General features: G+C 34.6%; 2 protein-coding genes across 2 annotated transcripts; one reads left to right on the top strand and one right to left on the bottom strand.

Annotated features, from left to right (window-relative positions):
* The first annotated feature begins 167 nt into the window (after positions 1 to 167).
* Positions 168 to 12,173, top strand: LOC134256389 (failed axon connections homolog). The gene is made up of 6 exons (XM_062739038.1): positions 168 to 324; positions 2,141 to 2,276; positions 6,065 to 6,261; positions 7,258 to 7,463; positions 7,594 to 7,710; positions 11,150 to 12,173. The coding sequence occupies exons 1-6, from the start codon at positions 242 to 244 to the stop codon at positions 11,290 to 11,292; spliced, it is 882 nt and encodes a 293-aa protein (XP_062595022.1). The 5' UTR covers positions 168 to 241; the 3' UTR covers positions 11,293 to 12,173.
* Positions 12,174 to 12,189: 16 nt separating this feature from the next.
* LOC134256387 (failed axon connections homolog) lies at positions 12,190 to 17,343 on the bottom strand. The gene is made up of 6 exons (XM_062739035.1): positions 17,229 to 17,343; positions 15,905 to 16,040; positions 15,388 to 15,540; positions 14,561 to 14,789; positions 13,375 to 13,491; positions 12,190 to 13,207 (listed from the first exon to the last, which is right to left on the bottom strand). Exons 1-6 carry the CDS (start codon positions 17,318 to 17,320, stop codon positions 13,068 to 13,070), a joined length of 867 nt encoding a protein of 288 aa, XP_062595019.1. The 5' UTR covers positions 17,321 to 17,343; the 3' UTR covers positions 12,190 to 13,067.
* Between the last annotated feature and the right edge of the window lie 7,538 nt (positions 17,344 to 24,881).

The following is a 24,881-nucleotide window of genomic DNA, read 5'->3' as shown; positions in this document are numbered from 1 at the left end:
ATTACGTTTAGAAACTAATTAGCGCGTACTTGATAAATGTCGCATCTGAATCCGCTGATTTTAATTAAAACTCTCACTTTGTGATATTATGTTGAGAAAAACGGGAAGAAAGTGATCGATTAAGTTAATAAAATATATGCAGGGTCCATTATTTTGACACTAGTCGTTCTGCACTTGTGGGGTTCTTAAAACCAATGGGCCGGGGATATATATATGCAGACAGACAAGACTTACAGCGAAAATGTTACTAGAAATTTTGATTGCTGGAATTGTTATAATATTAACCTTGATAATATGCAGACTTGGATCATTTCTATACAAGTGGTATGTATATATTTTACTTTTTCGTTCGCCCGATAGGAGGTAACCCATCGGTCAACGTAAGCCAGCTGTTCAACGTTCGGGGCATTTAAACTCTTTCTATCTATAGAGTCTATAGGGTATATTTTATACTGAGACCATTTTATTTTATATAAGATCTCAATTCACATCTTTATTGCAAATATCATACACTGCCTAAATTGGTGAATTATTGTTCCACATTTTTTTATTATCTTTTTCATTATTTTGTTTAGATACCGATAAATCATGCCTATAATTTCAAATATTTTATTTGAGAGAAAAATATATATTTATTTATAAATATTGAAACTGTAGCATAGCAAATGATAGAAACTTGACTCCATGGGGTTTCGTCATCGACGAACTTTTTTATATGTTAGGATTTAAAAGAGCATTACAGTAAATAATATTTTGGGAGCGTGAAAAAAATTTCCATTCAGTTTTCAAACATTCAACAATATATGTATAATGGTCCACGTGTAAACGCACCCAGGGCTAGATCATTACATATGTCGCTTAGATTAACAATGTCATTTTTCATAATTTAAGAAAGACAAGGGAGCTAGTATTTGTACTTTAAATATTACTTTATCAACAATTTTAAGTAAATTAAAAAAATATATATGTTATTCACTGTGATATGATAATGAACAAAAGAAGCTCAATTCTTGCGATTTTTTTTTTAAATTAAAACAGACGAGTGTAATTATATTGTAATTAATATTCTCATTCGCAAAGAAATGAAGAAAATTTATAAAATATCAGATAATACCCTTTTTTCACCGGGGGGGGGGGGGGGGGGGGGTTAGGATGAGGATGATTGGGCCCTAAGGAATGCGTGTACCTCTCCTATAGGTACGAACACACCGTCAAAATTGTCGAAAGCTCGAAATTGTTTCTGGTCAAAGATATAAATGCTTAGATCGATAAAGACCATAGAAGTCAACGGAAAAAGTTTGTCAGGAAATGAAAATGCAGCATGTATTGCTTTTTTCTGATTAAGGATATGAAGATCTTTCTTTCGCAATAAAAGCTGCATGGCTACAGTCCCAGTGAATCGATAGTGACTTTTTATGTACATTTGTACATATATATTGCGTTCATTATCACCCTAAAGGATTAAGTCATTGCCGATCGAGATTTGCTTTCAGTAAAAAAAAAAATCTTGTTATTTTTGCCATATAATATGATACTAGTTTTATACTATCGTTTTAAATTTACTGGGTGGAGGCACAGGTACTTCTGGACAGGGCCAACCCCCACCCCCCCCCCCCACCCCCCCATCCCGCACAATATATTCAACCCTTATTTGACATTTTTTTCACAATTTATATTTAGTATACTTATTCATCATGTTTGCAATAGGAACAAATCATCAAAACCACAAAATAATCGCTCCTCAAGAAAATACCCCATTATACATTATAAGAGAGAAAGTCTCTCTTATAATGTATAGTGGGGTAATTTATTCTTAAGAGGTTTAATACAATTTTATAAGCATTTTATTAAAATTCTATATATATTTATGGGAAAATAAACATGTCATTAAGAGTTATCTCTCTTATCAGAGTATCGATGAACCTTAAATGTACACAGTGAAGTGAATAAAATAATATAAAATAATATTACCTCCCACCTTTAAGTTTTAGGACACATATACATGTATAATAAATCTTAAGATATCGCGGTGAAGACAATCGGCTCATCCTCATGCACCATATAGATCGAGAGAGCACAATTATTACGTATATAGCTACTGCATTGTAAGGATCTGATCTGATTTATTCATTATTTACAGGTCAACAAGGCGTCATCAAGTCCCACCGGATGTGGTCATTCTGTATCAAATCGGCAGAGGTCCATTTGCACCAAGTGTCTCCCCCTTTCCTTTAAAATTGGAGACGTTTTTACGGATGACGAAAACTCCATACGTTGTGAGTATATGTGCAGATTGAGAAGGGAAGGGGGTCAGAGTTCTTAAATTTCTAAGTAAAGTAACAAAACAATGACCATGATGACCTTAGATCTTTGAATTTCTGATTGACAATATCTATTTAGATTTTGGAGATCGAAAATTAAACTATAGGTACACGACTATAATAGTCGTTTACTAGGTTATTTTAATTTTCAAATAAAAATAATTAAACGACATAATAATAAACACACGACAGAGTCTGAGACATCTATTTCATATCCGGATACTTTGCTAGCAAAAAAGTCATTGTTTTACCTTTGAAAATTTGTTCCTATTCAAAATTTTACGAAAAAAGTCTTAACAGTTCTAATGTTTTGCTGAGCGGGCATAAAAAATCGATGTTGGACTGCTGAATGAGATGTTGGACTGGTCGATGAGATGTTTGACCGCTTACGTCACAGAATGGGCGGAGCTTAATCTCATTTTCATTCGTTGTTGTTAACAATTAACGGAACTGAGATTACATCACGGAAGAGAGTACAAAATACATGTATGTAAAAAAAAAATTAGAATGAAAGGTATAACAAAACATTTATTGACTGAGTTCGAGGGCAACATGCGTTTTGTCGGACCCAAGAACCAAATTGTCTGCCTGAGGCCGTTATACGAATGTATAATTTCAACCTAAAAACGACACTAGTCTTGAGGATAAATTTTATGGCTTCAACTTTTCCTCTTTATTCATATGTAGCAAATTACTACATGTAGTAGTATAAATACCATCATCACCTCATCACCTCCATAAGAAGCTTGCCGTTATCATGGTTAATTGTGACTGTCTCCCATTTGAATCGAAATACAAGAACATCCCCTAGATACGAACAATTTCCTAATCAAAATAAAACAAGTTATAGACAAATAAGTTGATGAAAACAACAGTCTCGTTTAACATCATCAATACGTCAATCATATGGTCAATACAATGGTCTAGTTAGCAGATGAAATCTATCGTCAAGTCGAACGTTGACTGACGTTTTTCTATGAATTGTTAGCTCATTTTTCCACAATGATTTTTCTGTGAATCTTTTACCGTAAATCTATCAAGGAGCACAAGGGATTGGACCGCCTTCGCCTCCTTCGGGGCATCTGATCCCAACTCTGATGTTTTTTAGAGATCCGCGTCTGCTCTGGAATCTTCACAATGTCGAGGTTTGTGATAATTCATACCTCTTCACAAAGCCTTGACAAAAGTTGGGTTTGTGGTTTTACATGACGCAAGGTTAATTATTATTAACAAATAACAATCATTAAGAGTATTTTGAAGATCATTAAATTTTTGCGATACCATATTTTCGTGATATGGTTATTGACTCTTGAGACACATGGTTTACGAACTGTTGTTACTATATATAATCTGAAGGAATGTTATTAATTGTAGGCGAGAATTAAATTTTCATGAGCACACTGTCTCGCGTAATTACACGAAAATAAAGTTCTTGCAAATAAAAAAGATTTACTAGTAAATACAAAATTTAGTTGTCACATTGTAAATTTTGTATTTACTCCCACCCGGTAAATACAAAATTTACAACATGACACTTTTATAAACCAATCTCCGATATTTCATTGGAGGTATTACTATACATGTAGTAACAAATCCTACAAAATGGGTACTTTATATTTTCCCTAAACTTTCCTGCAGGAAAGCCCGTTTTCTTATTTGTTTCAGTCGTAGACCGGGAACAAATAAAACAGTAGCTTCCTGGCCCGACTTTTTAAAAGCGATTTTTTTCAAGGATTTGTGTAGAAGACCAGTGTCATAAAACCTTGACATTGGTCATGTTGGTAAGATGTCACGTGCAGCCTGTGATTACCGTTTATGATGATGGCATAGATACAAAAAAATTTAGTAAGAAAAGGATGAAAGGCACGCAGGAGATTTCAAATTATTTTAAGCCTATTCCAGTGCGGGTTTTTTAGGGTGAGTGGAGGTGGGGAGAGGAGGGTACATGTACGTTGGCGAAATCGACCAAAACCTCGATCATAATTTAAAGCTAATAATAAAGAATTATGAGTAATCTATCAAATAGGTTTATACTTAATGTCTAAACTAGAAAAGGACTTTTCAGTTCAGTTTAAATTTTACCACAGTCAAAGACGAAATTCTGATAATGATTGCTGAATAAATTCTTGTTTGGAAAAGAAACTTGAATATCGCTATATACAATGAAAAGTATACTTATACATGAACGTGAATATAAAATACCTTAATTAAAGTAATACGTGCATAAAATTGTTGTGAATTAATCTCTCTATATAACACATGCATATATTTTTTTACTACATGTATATATTTTAGAGTAGCAAAAGCTTTTTAAAAAATTACGCTGTCACATAACTGTGAATTTATTGTTGTTTCAGAGGAAATTTTTTTTATGTTCACACTAACAACAACTTCAACATGTGTGATGAAAGTTATTCACCGCTACAATGCAATCCAATTTTACCCTTTTTTGTACAAGCATATACAATAAACTAAGCCGGGTTAGTATGCGTGACACCACATTTTATTAAAGTGTGACTTTTTCTTTAGAACATCAGGCTTCAGCTGGATAACAATCTTATAATGCTAAAATCGATTTCAATTCATTTGACGGATTTGTTGTTGTTTTTTTTTTACATCGAAAGGCAAAAACATGCTATACTATATTCGCACTCTTTCTGCTTTACATTGCGATTGTTTCGCGCTATACTGGTTTTAGTATCGCAGTAATTTCGTGTTTCGTGAAAAGTTCGCGTAAATTGACAAAACTTCGCGTTAAAACACGAAAAAAAATATTTATTTACGTTATCAAATTGAGCCCAATAAGCTTTCGTAGAAGTAAAAAGAAAAACATTAATATGCCTTGGGGATTTAAATGCATGATTTGAAACTTAAAATATACATGTCATTTACAATACATAATTCAAGCAACTTTAAACTTAAGGCTAAAAGGGGGGGGGGGGGATAAATCTTCAATTAATATAACCTACGCTAGACACGAATTCTACGAAACAGACTCACTTGAAATTTTATTATGGCAATTCAGTTTTTTTAGTCACCCATTTTCTTAATTAATAGAGATAACGGTATAGTAGGATGCTGGCGTTATGCAACCAGATGTTTCACAAATAATGTCATAAGATCAAGAACCACAAACGTTGGGAAAATCTATATTTAGTTTGGTGGTGGGGGAAAATCAATCGTTTGTGACAGGGAGAAAATGAAAACAGATAAATATATCAGGAAATCTACGTCGGGGAATCCCTTGGGTACAATATATATATAGGGAACGTGGATGCTAAAATGTACTCGAGTTAACTGATTTTGTTTTATTTATGGTCTTTCTCTTTGCTGAGTGTAGTTCATCAGTACTGTACATCTGAATTACATGTATTATAAGTGTAAATATCACTGAAAATTCTAAGAACATGTTCTTTTCTTTATTGAAAGATAAAACAACTGACATGTTAAGAATATTGAATCAGAAATTTTTACTTGAAATTAACATTTTCAGAAAATTTACAAATTTATATTTAAATCGATATTTTCTCAACTGCACATACATGTACATGTACTGTACTATGTAAAAAAAAAAAAAAAAAAAAACAATGCAAAAGATTTCCTTAATTATAAAAGATTTCCCAAATTATAAAGAAACATGCATTTTGGAAACGTTGTTTGAAATTATCTAGGCTAGTTTTTTGATGATTACGAGGATGCGCACGACAAGGTTAATCGATTTCTTCATGAATGCTTATTTGTAGAACGATCACTCGGGAAAGTTTTCCTCCAAAAGAAAAACACCTTGGATAGAGTATGACGGGAAATCTATAGCTGATTCCCAGTTCTGCATTGATTATATAAAGAAAAAAAGAGGCGTGGACGTTAATGACGACCTGCCTCCCTCAGATCGAGCAGTGGCCAGGGCGTTTCAAAAGATGACGGAAGAAAATCTATATTGGTAAAATGTCTTTTATTTCTATATAATAAGCTCATTCAGAGAATCTGTGTCCTTCAGGAAAAAAGAGAGCAAGCGCGGATCTAGAAGGATCAAAAGGAGGGGAAGCTTTAGGAGGGCCAGGCGAGGCAATATGGAGTTATGGTTTAAAAAATTTCAACGCAAAAGATCATAAACTTTTCGAAATATCGCCCGAAAATAAAAGTTTAACACACAGACAGAATATATGAATTTACGACCTTGAACTTTGAACGTTTGACCTCAAAATCAATAGGTTCTTCCTTGGACCATAGAGAGTTTTGGTATAAAAATTTCACTGCAAAATCTCATAGGCTTCTTCGCTCGGAAAATGTTAATACAGAGAGAATTTTATGAATTCAACGACCTTGACCTCAGGGGGGCTATTTGAATTTCACACTTTAATTCTTATTAATAGTAAAAATTTGAACATTTTTTTAATTGGTCTCCAGTTAAATGCGACAAGGCAGGGTTTTTTTTTTTATTTCCGTCTTGTTGAACGAACACACGTAATAGCAGCCATTTTTTCTGTTTTGTCAAAAATGATTTAAATCTGTCTGACGCAAGTACATGTATTTGTTACAGCAAAATGGACAAAATGTACATATTAACAGCTAATTTCATAATTATTTACTGACGTATTCTAAATCCCGCTTGTTTTAAATGAGATCTTATGCAATTAAGTAAGGGCTGTGATGAGCAGTGTGGCCCATGGGCCTCTTGCTTAGTTCTTACCCGCTATATTTGCGCTTCACATTGGATGAGTTTACCATGCAATCAAAAGAGTTGAGAGGTCTTAAAACTCCTTTTTAAGGAGGATGGGTAAATAATTATACTGACATATGATAGAGCAGCGGGCCATTTGTGTAATCCACTATAATTCTCACGTAGTTTACATGTATGTCGGTCATTATAGAAGTAAGCGACAAAGCACAACCATGGAATGTAAATGATACATAATGAGATTCTACAATGTTACAGGACGATGTGCATTGAAATGTTCGGCGAGGACACATCAACAGTAGAGAAGGTTATACCGTACAAAGGGCTGAAACTCTGGCTCACCATTTGGTTCCTCAAGCGCGTCATCAAGAAAGAGACGTGGGGCCATGGTATAGGCCGACACACCCCGGACGAGGTCTGGTCCATAGCTGTGGATGACATGACTGCAATATCTAACTTTCTTGGTAATATATAAAGAATTAAAATTTGAAAATTTCTCTTTTCTAAAACATGGGCTTGTTAAAAGTCGTTATATAATTACATAATTTAACATTATTATAAAGATAAATTGTGTGGATTTTATTTTCATTTCAGGGGACAAAGAGTTTTTCATGGGATCAGAGCCCAGCGAAGTAGACTGCGCGATGTTTGGAATGTTAACCATGATAATATTGAACATGCCGAACTCAAAACACGATAGATATGTAAGAGGTGGGTAAAAAGTTATTGTCCCCTGCTGAAAGTAGGTGATATTTGAAAAGCTTCTTGTGATATCACCCGGAAATGAAAGATTTACATGCACTCCGAATGCATGAGGTTACGGCCTTGACCTTTGAACTTTTAACCTCAAAATAAATATGGATCCTTCTTAGGTCATGGGGAGCTGTGGTAAAATTTCACTGCAATGGCCTCTCGCAAATATCGCGCAGAAATGAAAGTGTTTAAACAGACAAAATTTATGAATTTATGACTTTGACCCTTGATTGTTTGACCTCAAAATAAGTAGGGGCTTAGCTTTCCAAGGTCAAAGAGAGTTGTTTTGTAAAATGTCTGCATTTAAAAAGTTCTCGAGATATCTTGCAGAAACGAAAGTCTGACAGACAGACAGACAGACGGATGACAGACAGACCTAAATTAATATCCCTTACCTTCATTGAAAGCAGGTGACAAAAATATGCTAGATTTTCTGAATTACTACCTAGATATATGTGTGCAGTCTCTGGAGACCATGTCAGCAAAAATTTTGATGGAATTCCAATGGGTATTGATTGTACTCCTTTATTGGTTGATCTGTATTTTTGTCTCATAAACAGGGCTTATTTGTTAAAAAAAAAACCTCTTGATAGTAGAACAATACTGCTGTTGCCTTCCATTCCTTTTTTTGGTTGGTTGTATGTTATTTTACGTCTCATTCAAGAATATTTCACTCACAGACGTTAATGTACCTGCCAGTGTATAGTTTCAAATTAAGACCCATAAATCAGAACTCAGGGCTATTATGTACTTAGGGCTTTTTCATCATACCAACTCTAAACCGTTTTATGGGACCTTGGTTTTTGATTGTTTTCACGACTTTTTCTGCAGATACAGGCTATCGTACGCGTCGTCTCGTATTTTTCAATAGCATAGGCGCTTGGGTCAAGGATACTGTATTTTTTCTATATAATGTATTGTCGAGGAAATTCGAACTATACTCTTAACAATTTTTTTCAGTGTGCAGTGTTAATTTTTAGTTTTTTTGCAAACCTTTCTGCTTCATATACACTAGAATGTCACGGAAATTCGGTTTTATGCACGCTTTAAAAATGACATATCCCACTGTAATACTAAAAAGAAACAAGGCTCAGCCTTGCAACTTCATTTGCCCCTTTCCGTGCCCCAGACTCGATTTTTTCCTTCTAAAAGTTATATGCGCCGCTTACCAGCTGAATTACGAATCCCCATCTCTGCAAATAATTCTTATACAATGATAAAAATCCTCAGGTATAAACTTTTCATCCATCTTATATTTTTAAATAATTATTTTCGGCATTTTCGCTCGTTTAATTCTTGTAATCACGGAAGTCCCCGGAATTACAACGTCCAAAACCCAAAACGGTCGGACAGAAAATTCTTTGACAGCTCTAAAAATCGCAGGGATCAGAGTATTTGCCGATTTAAACTGTCTAAAACTTCTTACCTAATCACTGACAATATGATATTATTAACTTGTATCACTTACCAAAGGAAATTAAACTTCAATATGTAGAAGGAAAGGGGGGGTGAGTCTCGTCCACTTGTTCAAAAGTGTGTATTAATCGAAATCAATAATTGCGTGAAAACTTAAACGAGCAAAAAAAAAATCAAATGAAGAAATTTAAAAAAAAAAAACAAAAGAAAGAGAAGAAAGAAAGAAAGAAAAGCTGTTTAAACTTAAAACTGTATTTCATGAGAAAGGTGTGGGAAGTTCCATAAATATTTCATGGGCATAAACTCTCTCTCTCTTTCTCTCTCTCTCTCTCTCTCTCTCTCTCTCTCTCTCTCTCTCTCTCTCTCTCTCTCTCGAAAAGATAAAATAACCATTTGGCACCAAAGTGTAAAACGTGTGAAGGGTAGAAGGTGATGGGGATAACTTTCGTTACGATGAAAGAAATATACTGAGGTAGGGGACAATGTATATGTAGATGCCAACTTAAATCCCCCCCCCCCCCTCCTTTCCATGCGTAAAGGATTTTGATTAAGCAACGAATTCTGGCGTTACTGATATGTGTTTTGAGCTGCATATTCAAAACTAGATTTTTTGTATTTTTTTGGTAAAAATATTTTTATGCAATCAGATAAATTGTTTAATAAGTTTCAGCTGGTAAATATATTCTGGCTGCAGGCATATACACACCTTTCGCGTCTTTCAGATCAAGTTTGGTCACCTGTAGTTATAGTAAAGAAAAACATGCAGTTGTTGTACAAATAAAATAGCCGAAATGTTTAATATATTCTTAAATTTATCTAATAACGTTTCGCCTAAAATACAAGTGTTTTAGATAAGGTATAACCCCCCCCCCCCCCTTCTGTCTATATATTAAAGTTTAATTTCCTTTGATAAATGATACCGGTTAATAATATCATGTTGTCAGTGATTAGGTAAGAAGTTTTAGACAGTTTAAATCGGCAAATACTCTGATCCCTGCGATTTTTAGAGCTTTCAAAGAATTTTCTGTCCGACCGTTTTGAGTTTTGGACGTTGTAATTCCGGGGACTTCCGTGATTACAAGAATTAAACGAGCGAAAATGCCGAAAATAATTATTTAAAAATATAAGATGGATGAAAAGTTTATACCTGAGGATTTTTATTATTGTATACGAATTATTTGCAGTGATGGGGATTCGTAATTCAGCTGGTAAGCGGCGCATATAACTTTTAAAAGGAAAAAATCGAGTCTGGGGCACGGAAAGGGGCAAATGAAGTTGCAAGCCTTGTTTCTTTTTAGTATACAGTGGGATATGTCATTTCTAAAGCGCGCATAAAATCGAGTTTTCGTGACATTCTAGAGTATATAAAGCAGAAAGGTTTACAAAAAACTTAAAATTAACACTGCACATTGAAAAAAAATACGAGTATAGTTCAAATTTCTTCGCAATACATTATATAGAAAAAATACAGTATCCTTGACCCAAGCGCCTATGCTCGTAATGGTTATTTGTCATCACATTTTTTTCATTCTACTCACTAACTTGTGAGATAAGACAAACTGCTAATTAATGTACTTTGTCAGTATTGAAAGCTATTATAGAGTGTATAACAGGCTGCTCTTCGTGAGAATCGTTATCGAAAATCATAATTCACTGTATACAAAGGGAACAAGGCATATCTACGGTTGGTTACCTTACGCGATAGGGGAGGCTATATATATGCCGGAGTACTTGCGTTAGGAAAGAGCAACGGTTCGGAATAAATTATATCCGCGAAAAAGGGCAATTTATAGGTTACAGCCTTTATATATGTGTTTAAAAATATGTTTTATGCCAGTGTTTCTGCAAATAAACTTTTATTTTCTGTATGACTCTTACTATCCACATACACTTTGGGTCGTGGATATTAGCCTGCGTACATATGGAATATCCCCGTCCCTTACATAAATGTTGAATACAGATGTTATTTTTTTTCTTTCAGAAAATTTACCAAACATAGTTCGTTACTGTGAACGGATGAAACAACGATTTTGGCCTGATTGGGAAAGTCACATTCTAACAAGCAGCAAGTACGAAAATGATGACGGGAAAATTTATTTCAATTCACCAGAAGAAAGATCCTAAATATAGCTTTAAATCCTAAACATACACTGCTTTAGGTATTGTATTGGAAATTCAACCACAAACGTTTTCGTAATATGGAAACCCAAATATTGTAAAGTCCATGCGCAAGTAACATGAACTAAAATTTTTGAGTCCAGAAGTTACCATTTGAACGAAGGTTGTATATGTTTGAGGTTTTACTGTACTTTAACATTTTACAATTTTTCATTGTAAATATTGTTAAATGTACTAAAATCATTGATCATGTTGTGATTCGTTTTTCATAAAGCTCATATGAGCTTTTGCCCCAGAATCAATTTTTCCGGACGGCCTGGTGGGATTTGTCCGGTGTTATTTGCTTCCATTTTATTTTTGTTCAGAACAGAAAAACTCAAAGCAAGCGAACTTGACTCAAAGCATCTTTCAATAAAAGGTTTATTTACAATTTTGCATATACAATAAAATTCTTTACTTCTTCGAAACGGTGAAAATAATTTTGATCACTTAAACTTTTTTGAATGACGATTGAAAACTTTTTAATTTCCAACAATTTTTATAATTCAAATGATACTATAGAAATATTTAAATTATAGTATTGTTAAGGTTTTTTTCATAAGTATATGGAAAAAAAGTGTATGGTATTTTTTCTCAAGAATAAGATATCTAAAATTGCGCAGTCCAGAGTTAATATTGAGTAAACAGAATATACAGTAAGCTGACCATGGTACTGTAAATAAAAAAATAAATAAAATCTACAACTTGACAATATTGTTATTGTCAAATACTTTGTTACGAAGGCCCCAAGTACTGTGTACTTGTACTATTTATAAAGATCGTTTAGGTGGTTTTAACAAAAATGGTTTATGAATATATGTAAACAAATTAAATTGACTCGATTATAAGCATTGTGTTTGTTTTATTTTTTTCATGAATTTTTCACCTATAATTGAGACGCAACCTTGCTTTTTGAGTGCAGCAAATTTTGACCTGTACTCGGTCTTTATTAAGTATAAGGAATATTTTACGTGCAAGTACCTACTGCGACTTGGATCAGGGATCTCGACTTTTACGGTCTTATCAAAAGGACCCGTCTTCATGTCCTGCCGTGGGATTCGAACACGCCACCTAAGGATAAACTTCTTACTCCGTGACTCTAATGCTTACCACTTTGCCTCGTGTGTGGGCGACCAGTAAGAGTTATGACCTAAAAGTATAACGTCCCTCTTGAGAATTTTTCACTCATATGGAGACGCCACCACTTGCCGGTGGAGGGCTAAAAATTTTGTCCTAAACTCGGCACTTAGGGCCATTGAGCGGGGAGGGATCCGTTTCGTGCCAGCACCTACTGCGACACGGGACCTCGGTTTATACGGTCTCATCCGAAGGACCAGTCTCCACGTCCCAGTGGGATTCGAACCCTCGAGGACCAAGTGATAGTAATAGTGTAAGAAGTATACATGTTAAATAATTTTTAATAAATTGCAAATATCAGCAACAGTCATCATTCAAGGCCGCGGATGAAAAAAGTCTTACCCATGGAAAACTAAGTGCAACATAGAAACTCTGTAAAATGTGGGTTTTTTTCATTCCGCCATGGCAGGGATCTTCTGCCATGACGCGTACAAAATTGTAACATTGTAATAGTGGACATGTACTTAACCTCGATTTACATCACCGGGTTATTTTTTATTTTACAGCTTGTAATACAAAAATATATTGAATTTCTCTTTTTCTCCTCATAAATGAGACATTTACTACAATTTCTAGTATTTTGAAATTGGTTTGCCAGCAATGTTTCATTTGGGAATATTTTCAGAAAAATAAATGTTGCCATGGTCATCGGTAAACTTATCGCTGGCCGTGGTCAAGTTGTCCCAGTCTGGCCAGTAGGTTGACTTCATTCTATCGAAATAACTCACAAGATTGGGGTGGTTCTCTAGAAATTAACAAAAGTTATAATTAAGGTTATCCAATCCTCAGGTTCTGAAAATTAATTAATAATTAATACATGTATTAATATTGTTTTTTATAAAGTTTGCAATTGACATTTCAAATCTAGATATAGAAAAAATTCCAGGACAGTGATTTTCTGTTATATCCTACCTTTGGTAAATGTTTCATATCTTGTCCCCTGCATGCTAACCAGAAGAAATGTCAGCATTCCGAATAGAGAGCAGTCTATTTCACTGGGGGCGTCTCCCATGAAGAATTTCTTATCACCTGAAGAAATACGGAATACAAAATAATTCTAGCAGAATTAAAAAAAAATTATGTATCATTCATATTACTTCATAAAATACAGAATTCCTACATGTATCTTTACCCCGCACAAAAAATGTAATTAAGAGAAAACCTAAGACGTACTGTGCTATGTACGTTTATACACTAATTAGCATGTTCTCGAAGTGATGTATACCAATTTTCAAAAACTCAACAAAACTTTTAGAAAATTTTATTCACATTTTTTTTTAAGTCAGTAACATCAAAACTTACGACTTTTCTACGCTTTCCCCCCCCCCCCCCCCTACTTTCTTCACGAAAAATTTAAAACTTATCAGCTTTGGAATGTAACAGACAACTACGTTTTCAAAATGAAACTGGAATTTTTATAAGATGAGATTGCTCACCAACAAAAATTACTTCGCTAAAAATTACTCTGATTCTACAGATAAGTACTCTGAAGTTAATAAGTTTAGAAGTCTTTGATAAGATTTATATAGTCTTGGAGATCGGGTACAATTATGTCTTTTGATAATCTGTTGCAATTTCGATGGACATTTACCAAACATTTATTTGTCGACTTGTATTTTGATTCCCTTGAAGCAAAATTTCATAATTCAAAAACTTCCATATTAAAAAAAAGTACTTGCTGTGGCCTTTAATTTGACATTCAAATATATAGACGACGTGGTATTTCTTACAGTCATATATTGACATATTTTCCAAAAATGGTGTTGGAATACAACTGTACTGGAGTCTACCACATCTGTTTCATATTTGAATGTTTGACTGATTATTGATAATAAGGGCTAACTAACAATTCGTATAACAAACCGTTTTCCATTGTCAACTTACTATATTTATGTAGTAATATGTCGCTATCACCTATATGATATATTGTGTTTATATGTATCCCAGATTATCCAATACGCAAGAATAATATCCTCTGAGTAAGATTTTAAACCGAAACAAGCTACTGACAGATAAGTTAATGCTACAGGGAGTTCAACAGTTGATTTATTACAATAAAATTTCATATTTTAAAGAGATTAAAAGCCTAAATACCTACCCAGATAGTTAGACAGAGCCTCAATATCAGCTTGACCTATGCCCCAGACTTCCTCCACACTATGGCGTCCAATGCCGTGTCCCCAGGTGGCGTTTTTTATGGCACGTCTTACAAACCAATAATACAGCCAAAAGCCAAATCCCTTAACTGGTGCTGAACTTTTCAACACTGGTATGTTGTCTTTATTACAGAACAGTTCGATACATAGCGTCCTGAAATGTAAAACAGACTGTGGTCATTACAGTTAAAGGAAAACTTTTGATTACATACATGTACATGTATCTTAAATATTTGGAACCAAGATGGTTTAGAAAATCTACTTGTTACATTTTTTAAAGAAAATGAATTGTTTATTTTAAAACTTTGTGTAGTATAAATGTAGCTTTTTTAATTTCCAACCAAAATCTTTAATAATTAATATTACTCTTAAGGCGTTGGAACCAGGGAGGCGGAGGGGGCTAGGCGGGACTTAGCCCCCACTTTATTTATTCATTTTTTTTTTTTGCAAAGTACCCATAACATAGGCAATGAACATTGGAGCGTAGATATATAGTCCCCCCTTCCAACTTTCAACAGGCACGTCGCAGTTTAGGTCAAGAAAAGATTATGTGGTATAGTGTTTGGGAAAAAATTGTTTTGTTACGTTGCCGATATCTACTGTCCAAACTCAGTTCATGAAGGAGGGAGAGTATATAAAAATAATATATGCTCATCAATATTTATAAATTTCAGTCGGGGGGGGGGGGGCGTTTGGAAAGGGTACATATACTTAGGCAGTCATAACAGTAAAATTTTTCTTCAATCAGTTTAAAGAACGCCCTGGCAACGCTTTTCTTCTGGGAACATAGTTCTGTATTCAGGTCGATGCCGTTTTTCTTTTTCAGGAAATCTATACAGAACTGGGAATCCGCAACTTCTGTGTCATTGAATTTGATCCATGGTGTTTTACCTTTCTTGGACATTCTCCCGCTGTGGTCATTCTAAAAAGGTTTTAGAAATTAATATATTCTTACGTACTTTTTAAATGTATGGATATATCAACGAAAATAATTAAATTTCATCTCGATCGAGATGGATAACTGTTACAAACCTCAGGCATGGCTGGTATACTATATGCAATGTATCTTTAACTTCTGGTATAAATAATATCAAATCTTTATATACAAATATATAACCTGCTTTTTGACAGAGTGTCATGATGATAGTAAAGTAAAAGGCCATTTTTCCTGTTTGACAAGATTTTGTCGCAGGTTGTATAGATCTGCGCCACTATTACAACTATAGTTTAGAATATAACTAAATTACAAAAAATAACAATGGTTTATATTATATAAAAGCACCCACCATATATGGCGTTTTAGTCATGCGTAGAAACGTCTCAAGTTTCATTGGGAATGGCGACTTGCTGGGAACCATCAACCCTCTTCCAAAGAAGTGATGGACCACCACCACATTTGTAGGAACTGTCAGAAACTTTTTCCTGCGAAAAAATGTTTCATTCCTTTCAATTAATCCATTGTTGGAAACCCACGGTCAATCTTCTCGCATATACACGAAATGTAACATCAAGGCAAATGTAATACAAATGTAATACTTAGTAAATCGGGATTATTACATTTTACGTTTTTAAATTTTGCGTCGAGATCAACAAAGAATGTAATCATGAAAAATGTAAGAATATAAACATACTTTTTGTTATTATTACATTTTACGTTATTACATTTTACGTCGAGGTCAACACAAAATGTAATAATCTAAAAATAACGTCATTACATTTTGCGATTTTACATTCAGCGTTGATCTCGACGCAAGATGTAATAACGCAAAATGTAATAATCCCATGCAGTTAATTACATTTTGCGTTGTTATTACATTCCGCGTTTAATTTTAACAAAGCTATGCTTATTGACCGGGTGATGATTAAAAGACGAGGACATCTCTGGGTATCCGACGATACTTTCAATCAAAATGGTGATATAATTTTGTTTTACAATCGTGCTTTAAAAACTCATAATGTGAGAATTTTCGCAATTCGAATTTTGTAAAAATGTGTGCCGAGAGACCTCGAACAATCTCCCAAGCACAGTTGCTCAATCCACAGAGCCTTCCCATCCCCCTTCCTTCATAATTGGTCCGTACCCCTAAGAGTTCTTTTTTACCTTTTTAAGTATCAGATGGTATAGGTTTTATATATATATATATATATATAAAAGGCTTGTTTTAGCTATAATGGATTTTCCAGTTGTTATACTCTGTGAATATGTCATGGAAAAATATTTCATTTAAAAAAGGTCAAATAACCAATCCTTGGGGTACGGAAGGGGGGGGGGGGGGGGGTCCGGGCCGTCCCCGGGCACCTGTGGAAATTAATAACGTTTTAACCCAGTTTGACTTCCATACTACGTATTTTATAAACACAAGACTTCTTTGTCCATGTAACAGAAGAATGCTTTCAACAATAATATCATTTAAATGTACATTCAAATATTACGACTTTATACATAACTTAATCTTAAAGAAATAATTTTTTAAAACGTTTTTAATCCAAAAATAACATTACTCTTATAAAGTTAAGTCAAGCATGAAATATCAAAATAAACATGGAAAGGCGGTCATAAATTTGTGAATAAACTATAGGCCTAGCAGTACAAGTTCAATGTAATTTTACCGTTTTCGAAGGAGACAACAGCACAGAACAAAACAAAGAAGAAGTGCGCATCCAGCCAAAGAAAGCCATGCTCCTTGTTTGAATTCCATCATACCGCAGAGCGTAAATTGCGTACATGAAAAGATGAGTCTGCCCGACTAGGTCAATGACCTCATCGGATTTTTTCTCTCTGAAAATTGTTTTGCGTCAGAAATTAGGTCATGACAATGTTGTTCATGGATCAATTGACAATACCTTTCAAATCAAAAATATTCAAGAGAATATTATACATGTACATGATGTAATACGTAATCTGTACTGCATGGAGACTACAGCATTTTATGAAATTTTAGGAGTGGGACCCTATGGAAGGGAATTACCGCCAAAAGTCTATGTCACCCCTACTAATGTGTTCGGAACCTTTTATTTTTCGGTTTTCTGCAAATTATAAAACCCGATGAGTTCAGAGTAGCTCTGGCAGTGGCTATGGCGAGAGTTAGCGAGACTTCAGCGAGATAGGGTAAATTATTCACGGAAATGTGGTTAGGAAGTGACTAGCACGTGAAGGCATGGTAAACAGAAAAGTTATGTTGCGTTTCAGTTTTCACGACCCTAAAATCAGCTGATAATATACTAGTATGTAGAAATGTACTTCAATCAATCGATCTCTTTTACATTCATCCAAACTTACATTTATTAAGTATTCTCTGTAATACAATTTTCTGCAGTCCTGAATTAAAATTTATTTTTGGACAAATATTTTTTGCATGGGAACCCGGACTATATTTTTTGGCGTCAATTTAGCAAATAAGGCACCAGCATGATTTTAACTGACCAATCAGCTGAATGAGTATTGCATTGTGGGTTACTACGAATACTACAGGAATTTTACGCTTGAAATAAAAAGAAAAATCTTATGGTAAATGAAAAGCATGTTTAAAAATATTGTCATGCTTATAATGACAAACAATTCATTTGTTAAATAAACCGCGGAAGTCTAGGCTTCTGAAAGTCACACTGCAAAAGCGATTTGCGTCTGTATTAATTCCTTTGTTGTACTATCGGTGAATACAATTGCCAGGTGAATTCACTGGCCGAACACGTGATCACGAACGTAAACAAAGTTTTGTCCATTTAAATGCATGAGATGCTGCTCGTTTTCCTTACCCTTGAAGCGCTGGTGTTCTAAACTAGACACAAACTACATTTTATTAAACATTTTTTTCTATTTAACAACAAATTAAAAACGCCCGTAACATATTTCAAAGTTTCTTATCTTTGTATTTTCTTCGTAAGAACATTTTTTTTTATTTTGCAGTCCATTAACATGATCGTAGATTGACCTGAACTACGTGTTCGAAGTAAAATGCAAACATGTACATGTATTTGGCGTAAACGTTGCTATTCATTCAACGATTGATCAGTTGCTCGTGGTAAGATCCTCTGTGCGCATTTATAACAATAGCCATATACGGCAAACAAAGGTTTGTCAGTGTAGATGATAATTCACATTTTTTTACCAGCGAATCGGTCACTAGTGAGCTTTAATTTTCGCCGAAAAGTATAAGATATATTGTTATTTTAACACCCCCTCCTTTAGCCACCCTTTGCCAGTTGAAAATCATGAAAGTCTTTCAGAAAGGTCTGGAAACATTTATTACAGGACATGTTTTCAAAAGAAACAGGCTATAGCAATATCATGTTTACTGCCAATTTTATTTATAAAACCGGTTCTACCCTATAACCTTTGAATAGATCAACCTAAACCACGTGTCTTGAATTTAAATCACAATAACATTAGTAGGGGTGTATGTATCTTGCTTTTATTCTTATTCTGCCTACTTCTTTATGCTTTGTTGTTATTGTAATTATATGTCACTTTGTTGTTTTCATATTCGTCTTAATTACATTTCACTTTGACTTTTATCCTTCTTCATTTTGCCTTTACTTCTATGTTGCTTTATTCTTGTAAATTCATTTTACTTTCTTTTAAATTGATACAGTTTCTTAAATGATTATAACTATTACGAACGTTAACTCAATCACGCAAACAATGAAGCATATTCAATGAAGACGAATACAAGTTGTCCGAATTTAGTGCCGCATTATTATAACGCTAGGTGGCAAGGGTGTTCGCTAAGAGTGTTGGTAAAATTAGGTAAGCAAACCCGTGCCGGGGTTATTCGAGATTTTTCAATTTTCTGCCTTAATACTTTATAAATCAAGCTTAAATTTTTTAAAGACTGATGTTTGTTATAAGTCCAGGTATGCACCCGATACATGCCATTCCCTCGGAAGTCTCGCTAGATGGTAAGATTTCCCCTGGAAGGCTGACTACATAGTGATGCTTTCCTCGGATGACTATACAGTGGGACTCCCCCCGGGGAAGTTTCAATATATAGCTAGTCTTCCGTGGGAAATTGCGCTATATATATCAATTCGCCCCCATTCCTAGCAACCCCTCCCCCGAATAGTTTTTTTTTTTTAAATCGTAAAACAAATCGTAAAACAATATTTATATATACTAACGTTTTCAGTTTTTGAAGAAAATTTATCTGTTCTATCAGGGACCTATATACTAGTATACACAGAGGCGTAGTCACAAACTTAAAAGTGGGGGGCTCAACTCCAGAAAAAAAAGAAAGAAAGTTCCCCAAACTCGAAAATTCTATTTCGTGGGGGGGAGGGTAGTGGCCAACTTTTTCAAAGGCAAGTTACTTTCAATTCCAATTTTTTTTTCCAAAATTCTTCGATATTACTATACTAGGGTCAAAAAGTGGGGGGGGGGGGCAACTATCCCTTCAATGAACATTTCCTATTGTAAAGAAAATATTGGGGAAAAATAGCTGTGATTTTGTTCTTCATTAAAAAGTGGGGGGCACAGACATATTCTTGCCCCCCCCCCGATCTGAAAGTGGGGGGGGGGGGGGGGGGGGCTAGTGCCCCCGCTGCCCCCCCCCCTGTGACTACGCCTATGAGTATACAGGTCCCTGGTTCTATATGAATAAATATTTCAATAATATCATTTTAATAGTATTTTATAATTAAATCATTTTAACCATTTAGTTAAACATAGATAATCTTCACGAGTACTAATGTCTCTTTCTCCCCCCCCCCTTGGATGCAGTCGCCCGCGTGGCACTGTGGTTTCGGCGTCTGCTCTATATAGAGTCACGAAGTTCAGTAGTAAGGAGTCGACCAATACGTCGTGGGTTCCAATCCCACAATAGGATGTGGAGTTCGGTCCTTCGGATGAGATCTAGACCGTATTATCCGAGGTCCCGTACGTTTTGCAGTAGGTGCTGGCACGAAAAAAGATCCCTCACTGCTCAATGGCTATAAGTGCCAAGTATATAGGACAAATTTGCAGCTCTCCACCGGCAAGAGGTGGCTTCTCCATTTGAGTGAAAAATTCTCGAAAAGGAAATTATACAATGTACAATCACCAAAGTCTCAATATATATACTGACTTCCGGGTGGACGACCTCCTATGGGGTAAGTTTCATCGGTAGAGGGGAGGGTGGCCACGAAACATTTTCCTAAACGTAACATTTTACTACTGGAAAAGTTCAGCGAAAGGCTTGTTGCCCCCCATCCCTTATCCCTTACACTTTTTGTTGCAGTACTAATAGTCAATTTATATATTAAAAGTCATGTACTTAGTGGCATTTGAGTAAAATTTATTACTGAAAAAAGTTGACGACCCCCCCCCCTTCACCACCACCAAATAGAATTTTCGAGTTTTAAGATTTTTTTTAGCTCTCCTGGTTGATGACAAACACGGTGCGTACTAAAGATATTTCTTTCTTTATTGAAAAGTGCAATTTTAATATAAAATATTAACGCAGAAAAAAAGACCGGGGTGTTTCTAGTATGCCTGGGTGCATGTACTGGGTCTGGTTCAGACTTCGCCTTCCATGCGCGGATCTAGAGGGGGTGGGGGGGTAGGATCCCTGGAATTAACAAGGTTACTAAAACAAAGAAAAAAAGCCCCCCCCCCCCCCCCCCCGAAATAGAATTTTGACGTTTGAGCGAGTTTATGTTTTTTCTACCTATTACATGTATTATGCTTGTCAAGAAATTTCTGGGATTGGATTTTCTTTTGACTTGGTTGCCCCCCCCCCCCCTGGAAAAAATTCTGGATCCGCGCCTGCCTACGAATAACGCTCCTAATTCCTTTGCAAAGCCCTGTCCCTAGAATCACCCGCATCAGCAGTTACTATCTGTCGTGAAATAAAGTTCATTTCAGTGGAAGGTTCTGAAAAACAATCCAATTTATAAGAGTTAACTAGTATCAAAATATTTAACATTTTTATAACAATTAAAATGTAATTCAAATATCCAACAAATAACTTTAGTAGATTATATTTTTCAGGCGAGAGAACAGAGACGTAGCATCGTGTTTGAAAATGGGGAGGGGGGCAACAAGAGAACAAATATTCAAGCTACCGACTGAAAACAACTTGACAAGCGCAAAATAAACCCCAGGAAATTTTCCAAACTTGAAAATACATAGGCGTCGGAACCGGGGATATGGGGGGGGGGGCGCTTAGCCCCCACTTCTTTCCAAAGATAAACTTAGTATAGATATTGAACATTCCTGGGTTTAGCCTCCCCCCACCCCCCCCCCCCCCACCCCCACACACACACTTGCCATGGACACGTTGCAGTAAAGGTTTAAAATGGGGAAAGTAGTGGTATTTGGAAAAAAAACTTCAAACCACCCCACCCCACCCCTTCTCACGAAATATGATTGTCAGGTGTTGTTTTTGAAGGTCTAAAAAAAATTCTTACACTTACCCCCCCCCCCCCCCCCCCTTTTCAATTATCTTCCGACGCCAATGAAATCCTATTTCGGGGGCGGGGTGGGTTTTGAGTTAGATTCAAATTTTTCTTTAGAATCAAATTTAAATTTTCTTCCTACTATACGTACTACATTTACTTATTTGACCCTTTCTCTTACAAAAAGTGGGTCGGCCTTTAAATGAAGATATTTAGTAAAGTATAAAGTTATGTCTGAAAAAAAGAAGCCGCTTTTCCTGTGTGCCCAGAGAAAATAAAGATGGAGTTTCCATCATTGCATCGGGAGATCGGGTCCGGCCTTCAGAAGTTCGATTGATAAAGTAGTAAGGCGTATTGAACAATTTCAAATAACCCGACCCGGGTTTGCTTAACTAGCTTTACCAACACTTGTAGCGAACACCACGCCACCTAGCGTTATAATGCCGCACTAAATTTTGACGGTTTGACAACTTCCATTCGTCTTCATTGAATATGCTTCATTGTTTGCGTGATTGAATTAACATTCTTGGTAGAGATAATGCTAATAATTTATTAAAGAAACTGTTTAAGTTTAAAAGAAAGTAGAATGAATTTACAAGAATAAAGCAACATAGAAGTAAAGACAAAATGAAGAATGATAAAAGTCAACGTGAAATGTAATTAAGACGAATATGAAAACAATAAAGTGACATATAATTACAATAACAACAAAGCATAAAGAAGTAGGCAGAATAAGAATAAAAGCAAGATACATAGACTTTTGGCGGTGATTCCCTTCCATAGGACCCCATCTTGCTGAGTAATTATCTCAAGATATTTAACTGCATTACTGATTTGAGGAATTCTAAAAATGAAATATATCATTTAAAAACAAAATTCTTTATATAAATTTTATTTCGTGAATTTGTCTTACTTTCGCAGGTTGTTTATTTTCAATCTTAATTCTTCAAGGTTCTTGTCTAATTATTCAATTTTTTTTATTAAAGGGGGGGCGGGGTCGACTAGGAGATCGTTTAAAAAGATGCTAACTTTGATAGTAACACCATTTTACTGATAATTTAAAATTTGCAAAAAAAAAAAAAAAAAAATTAGGTTCCTGATGGATAATTGAACATTCAAAGACTCAAAGTTGTTTAATTTATTTAAAGTTTGAACAAATATGTAAAAAAAATATATATATACGTGTCAAAATCCCTTGAATAAATATTGAAATCTCTCCTTTTCCATTATTGTCTTTCTAAAGGTGAGCACCTTTTTCCGACTCATATTGATTTGAGAACACAAGGTATGAGTCAAATTGAACATAGAAATATGAATACATGTATATCCCACTTGAGAGAGTTGTATAGTGGGGTATTTTTCGTAGAGCGATTATTTTTGGGTTTGGGGGGTTGTTCTTTTTCTATTGTACACATGATGAATAAGTGTAATAAATGCAATTTGTAAAAAAAAAAAAAAAAAAAAAAAGCCCAAAAAAGCCGTGGGGTTGAATATGGTGGAGGGGGTGCCCTGTCAACAAGTACCCGTGGTTCAAATGTGTATTCATCGTGACAAGTGTTTTCCATGAATATAAAAATTTTTAGACCTTGACTTTTGACTCACTTTTAAAAAGCCTTGGACATAATTTTTGAATGGCTTTTCTACATGTATTTCAAATGAATATATTCATTGAGACAAATCCTTTCTTTTGGGTTACAACATTTTTTTTTTACCTTTGACCTTTACTCTTGAGTTTGATCTACTTTTGAAAAACTTCAACCTTGGCCATCACTTTTGAACATTTGGTGCTAGAGCTACAATATTTAGTAGCTGTATTTTTTTCTAAAAAGGCCTTCCCCTTGGTACCTTTAATTTGACCCTTTGACCTTGACCCACATTTTAAAAAAAAGTTTTAACCATCGCAAAACTTTTAATTAGTTAGTGCTTTGGCTTTTCACATGTACATGTATAATTATTGAGACAAGTTTTATCTTTGGATAAAAATATTTTTATTGCTTGACCTTTGGGTTTGATTAACAATCTCTAGACTTCAACCTTTACCAAAAGGTGCCATACCGTGGCATCAGTGTTTTTTTTTTCACATACACACACATACACATCTTGTTTTCTTTTGAATATTCATATCTACAATCTGTCATAGAGGGATAAAAGCCATTTCTTTTTTGTGCAAACTTTTTATTTCTATAAAACAGATTTCAAGGTAAAATTGGTGTAAACACGAGGAAACAAATTAGATAATAATAATTAACAAAATTAACATAGAGATTGTCACAGCAAATATATATAATACATGTATATTTATAAATGAATATTATTATATCATATTCATGTAAATCAAAATACAAGCATCAAAGTTTAGTTTTAGCAAAGTGACATACTGGTTTGTAAGACATTTCACTTCTCAATCAGCACAAGTTTGTCAAAATTAATGCTAATTAAATTTAATTGCATTTTCTGTAATATAAAAAATACATAAAGAGATTTAAAAAAAATAAAAAGCTGACTTTAGTAAAAGAAATTGTACATTGTTTCAGTGTTCATTATACATATATAGGAGGGACACTTGATGAAAATCACATGAACGGATTAAATAATAAATAACTAAACTAAATGAACAGAATGAAAAAAAAAAATGATTTCTATATGCACAGTTATAATACTGAGAAGTTTTAATTTGCAAAAATTGTTTTAAAAATATTAATATTTGAGCAGAATTTTTTTTTATATGAACTTTAACCCTGGAGCTTTTTTTGTGGGGGGGGGGGGGGTGTTTGTCTTTCTGCACTTTTTTTTTTTTTGGGGGGGGGGGGTCTTTCTGCATTTTAAACTCTTTTCTGTAAAATCTACCTTTTATATATATATATAAATATGACCAAAATAATAACAAGTGTG

Source organism: Saccostrea cucullata, unplaced genomic scaffold, assembly GCF_032062105.1.
Source record: "Saccostrea cucullata isolate Sc308-1 unplaced genomic scaffold, CSIRO_AGI_Scuc_v1 ctg2800, whole genome shotgun sequence".
Classification (NCBI taxonomy): Eukaryota; Metazoa; Mollusca; class Bivalvia; order Ostreida; family Ostreidae; genus Saccostrea; species Saccostrea cuccullata.
This window is presented reverse-complemented; position numbering and strand designations above follow the sequence as displayed.

What these genes read in the sequence shown, in the direction of transcription:
- LOC134256389 (XM_062739038.1), top strand. Translation starts at nt 242, where the DNA reads ATGTTACTAGAAATTTTGATTGCTGGAATTGTTATAATATTAACCTTG. An exon ending in GGATCATTTCTATACAAGTG is followed by an intron (nt 325 to 2,140) that starts GTATGTATATAT and finishes CATTATTTACAG; the next exon opens with GTCAACAAGGCGTCATCAAG. An exon ending in ACACGATAGATATGTAAGAG is followed by an intron (nt 7,711 to 11,149) that starts GTGGGTAAAAAG and finishes TTTTTCTTTCAG; the next exon opens with AAAATTTACCAAACATAGTT.
- LOC134256387 (XM_062739035.1), bottom strand. Translation starts at nt 17,320, where the DNA reads ATGATGGAATTCAAACAAGGAGCATGGCTTTCTTTGGCTGGATGCGCA. An exon ending in TGACTAAAACGCCATATATG is followed by an intron (nt 15,541 to 15,904) that starts GTGGGTGCTTTT and finishes AAACCTTTTTAG; the next exon opens with AATGACCACAGCGGGAGAAT. An exon ending in GGCTCTGTCTAACTATCTGG is followed by an intron (nt 13,492 to 14,560) that starts GTAGGTATTTAG and finishes GTATTTCTTCAG; the next exon opens with GTGATAAGAAATTCTTCATG.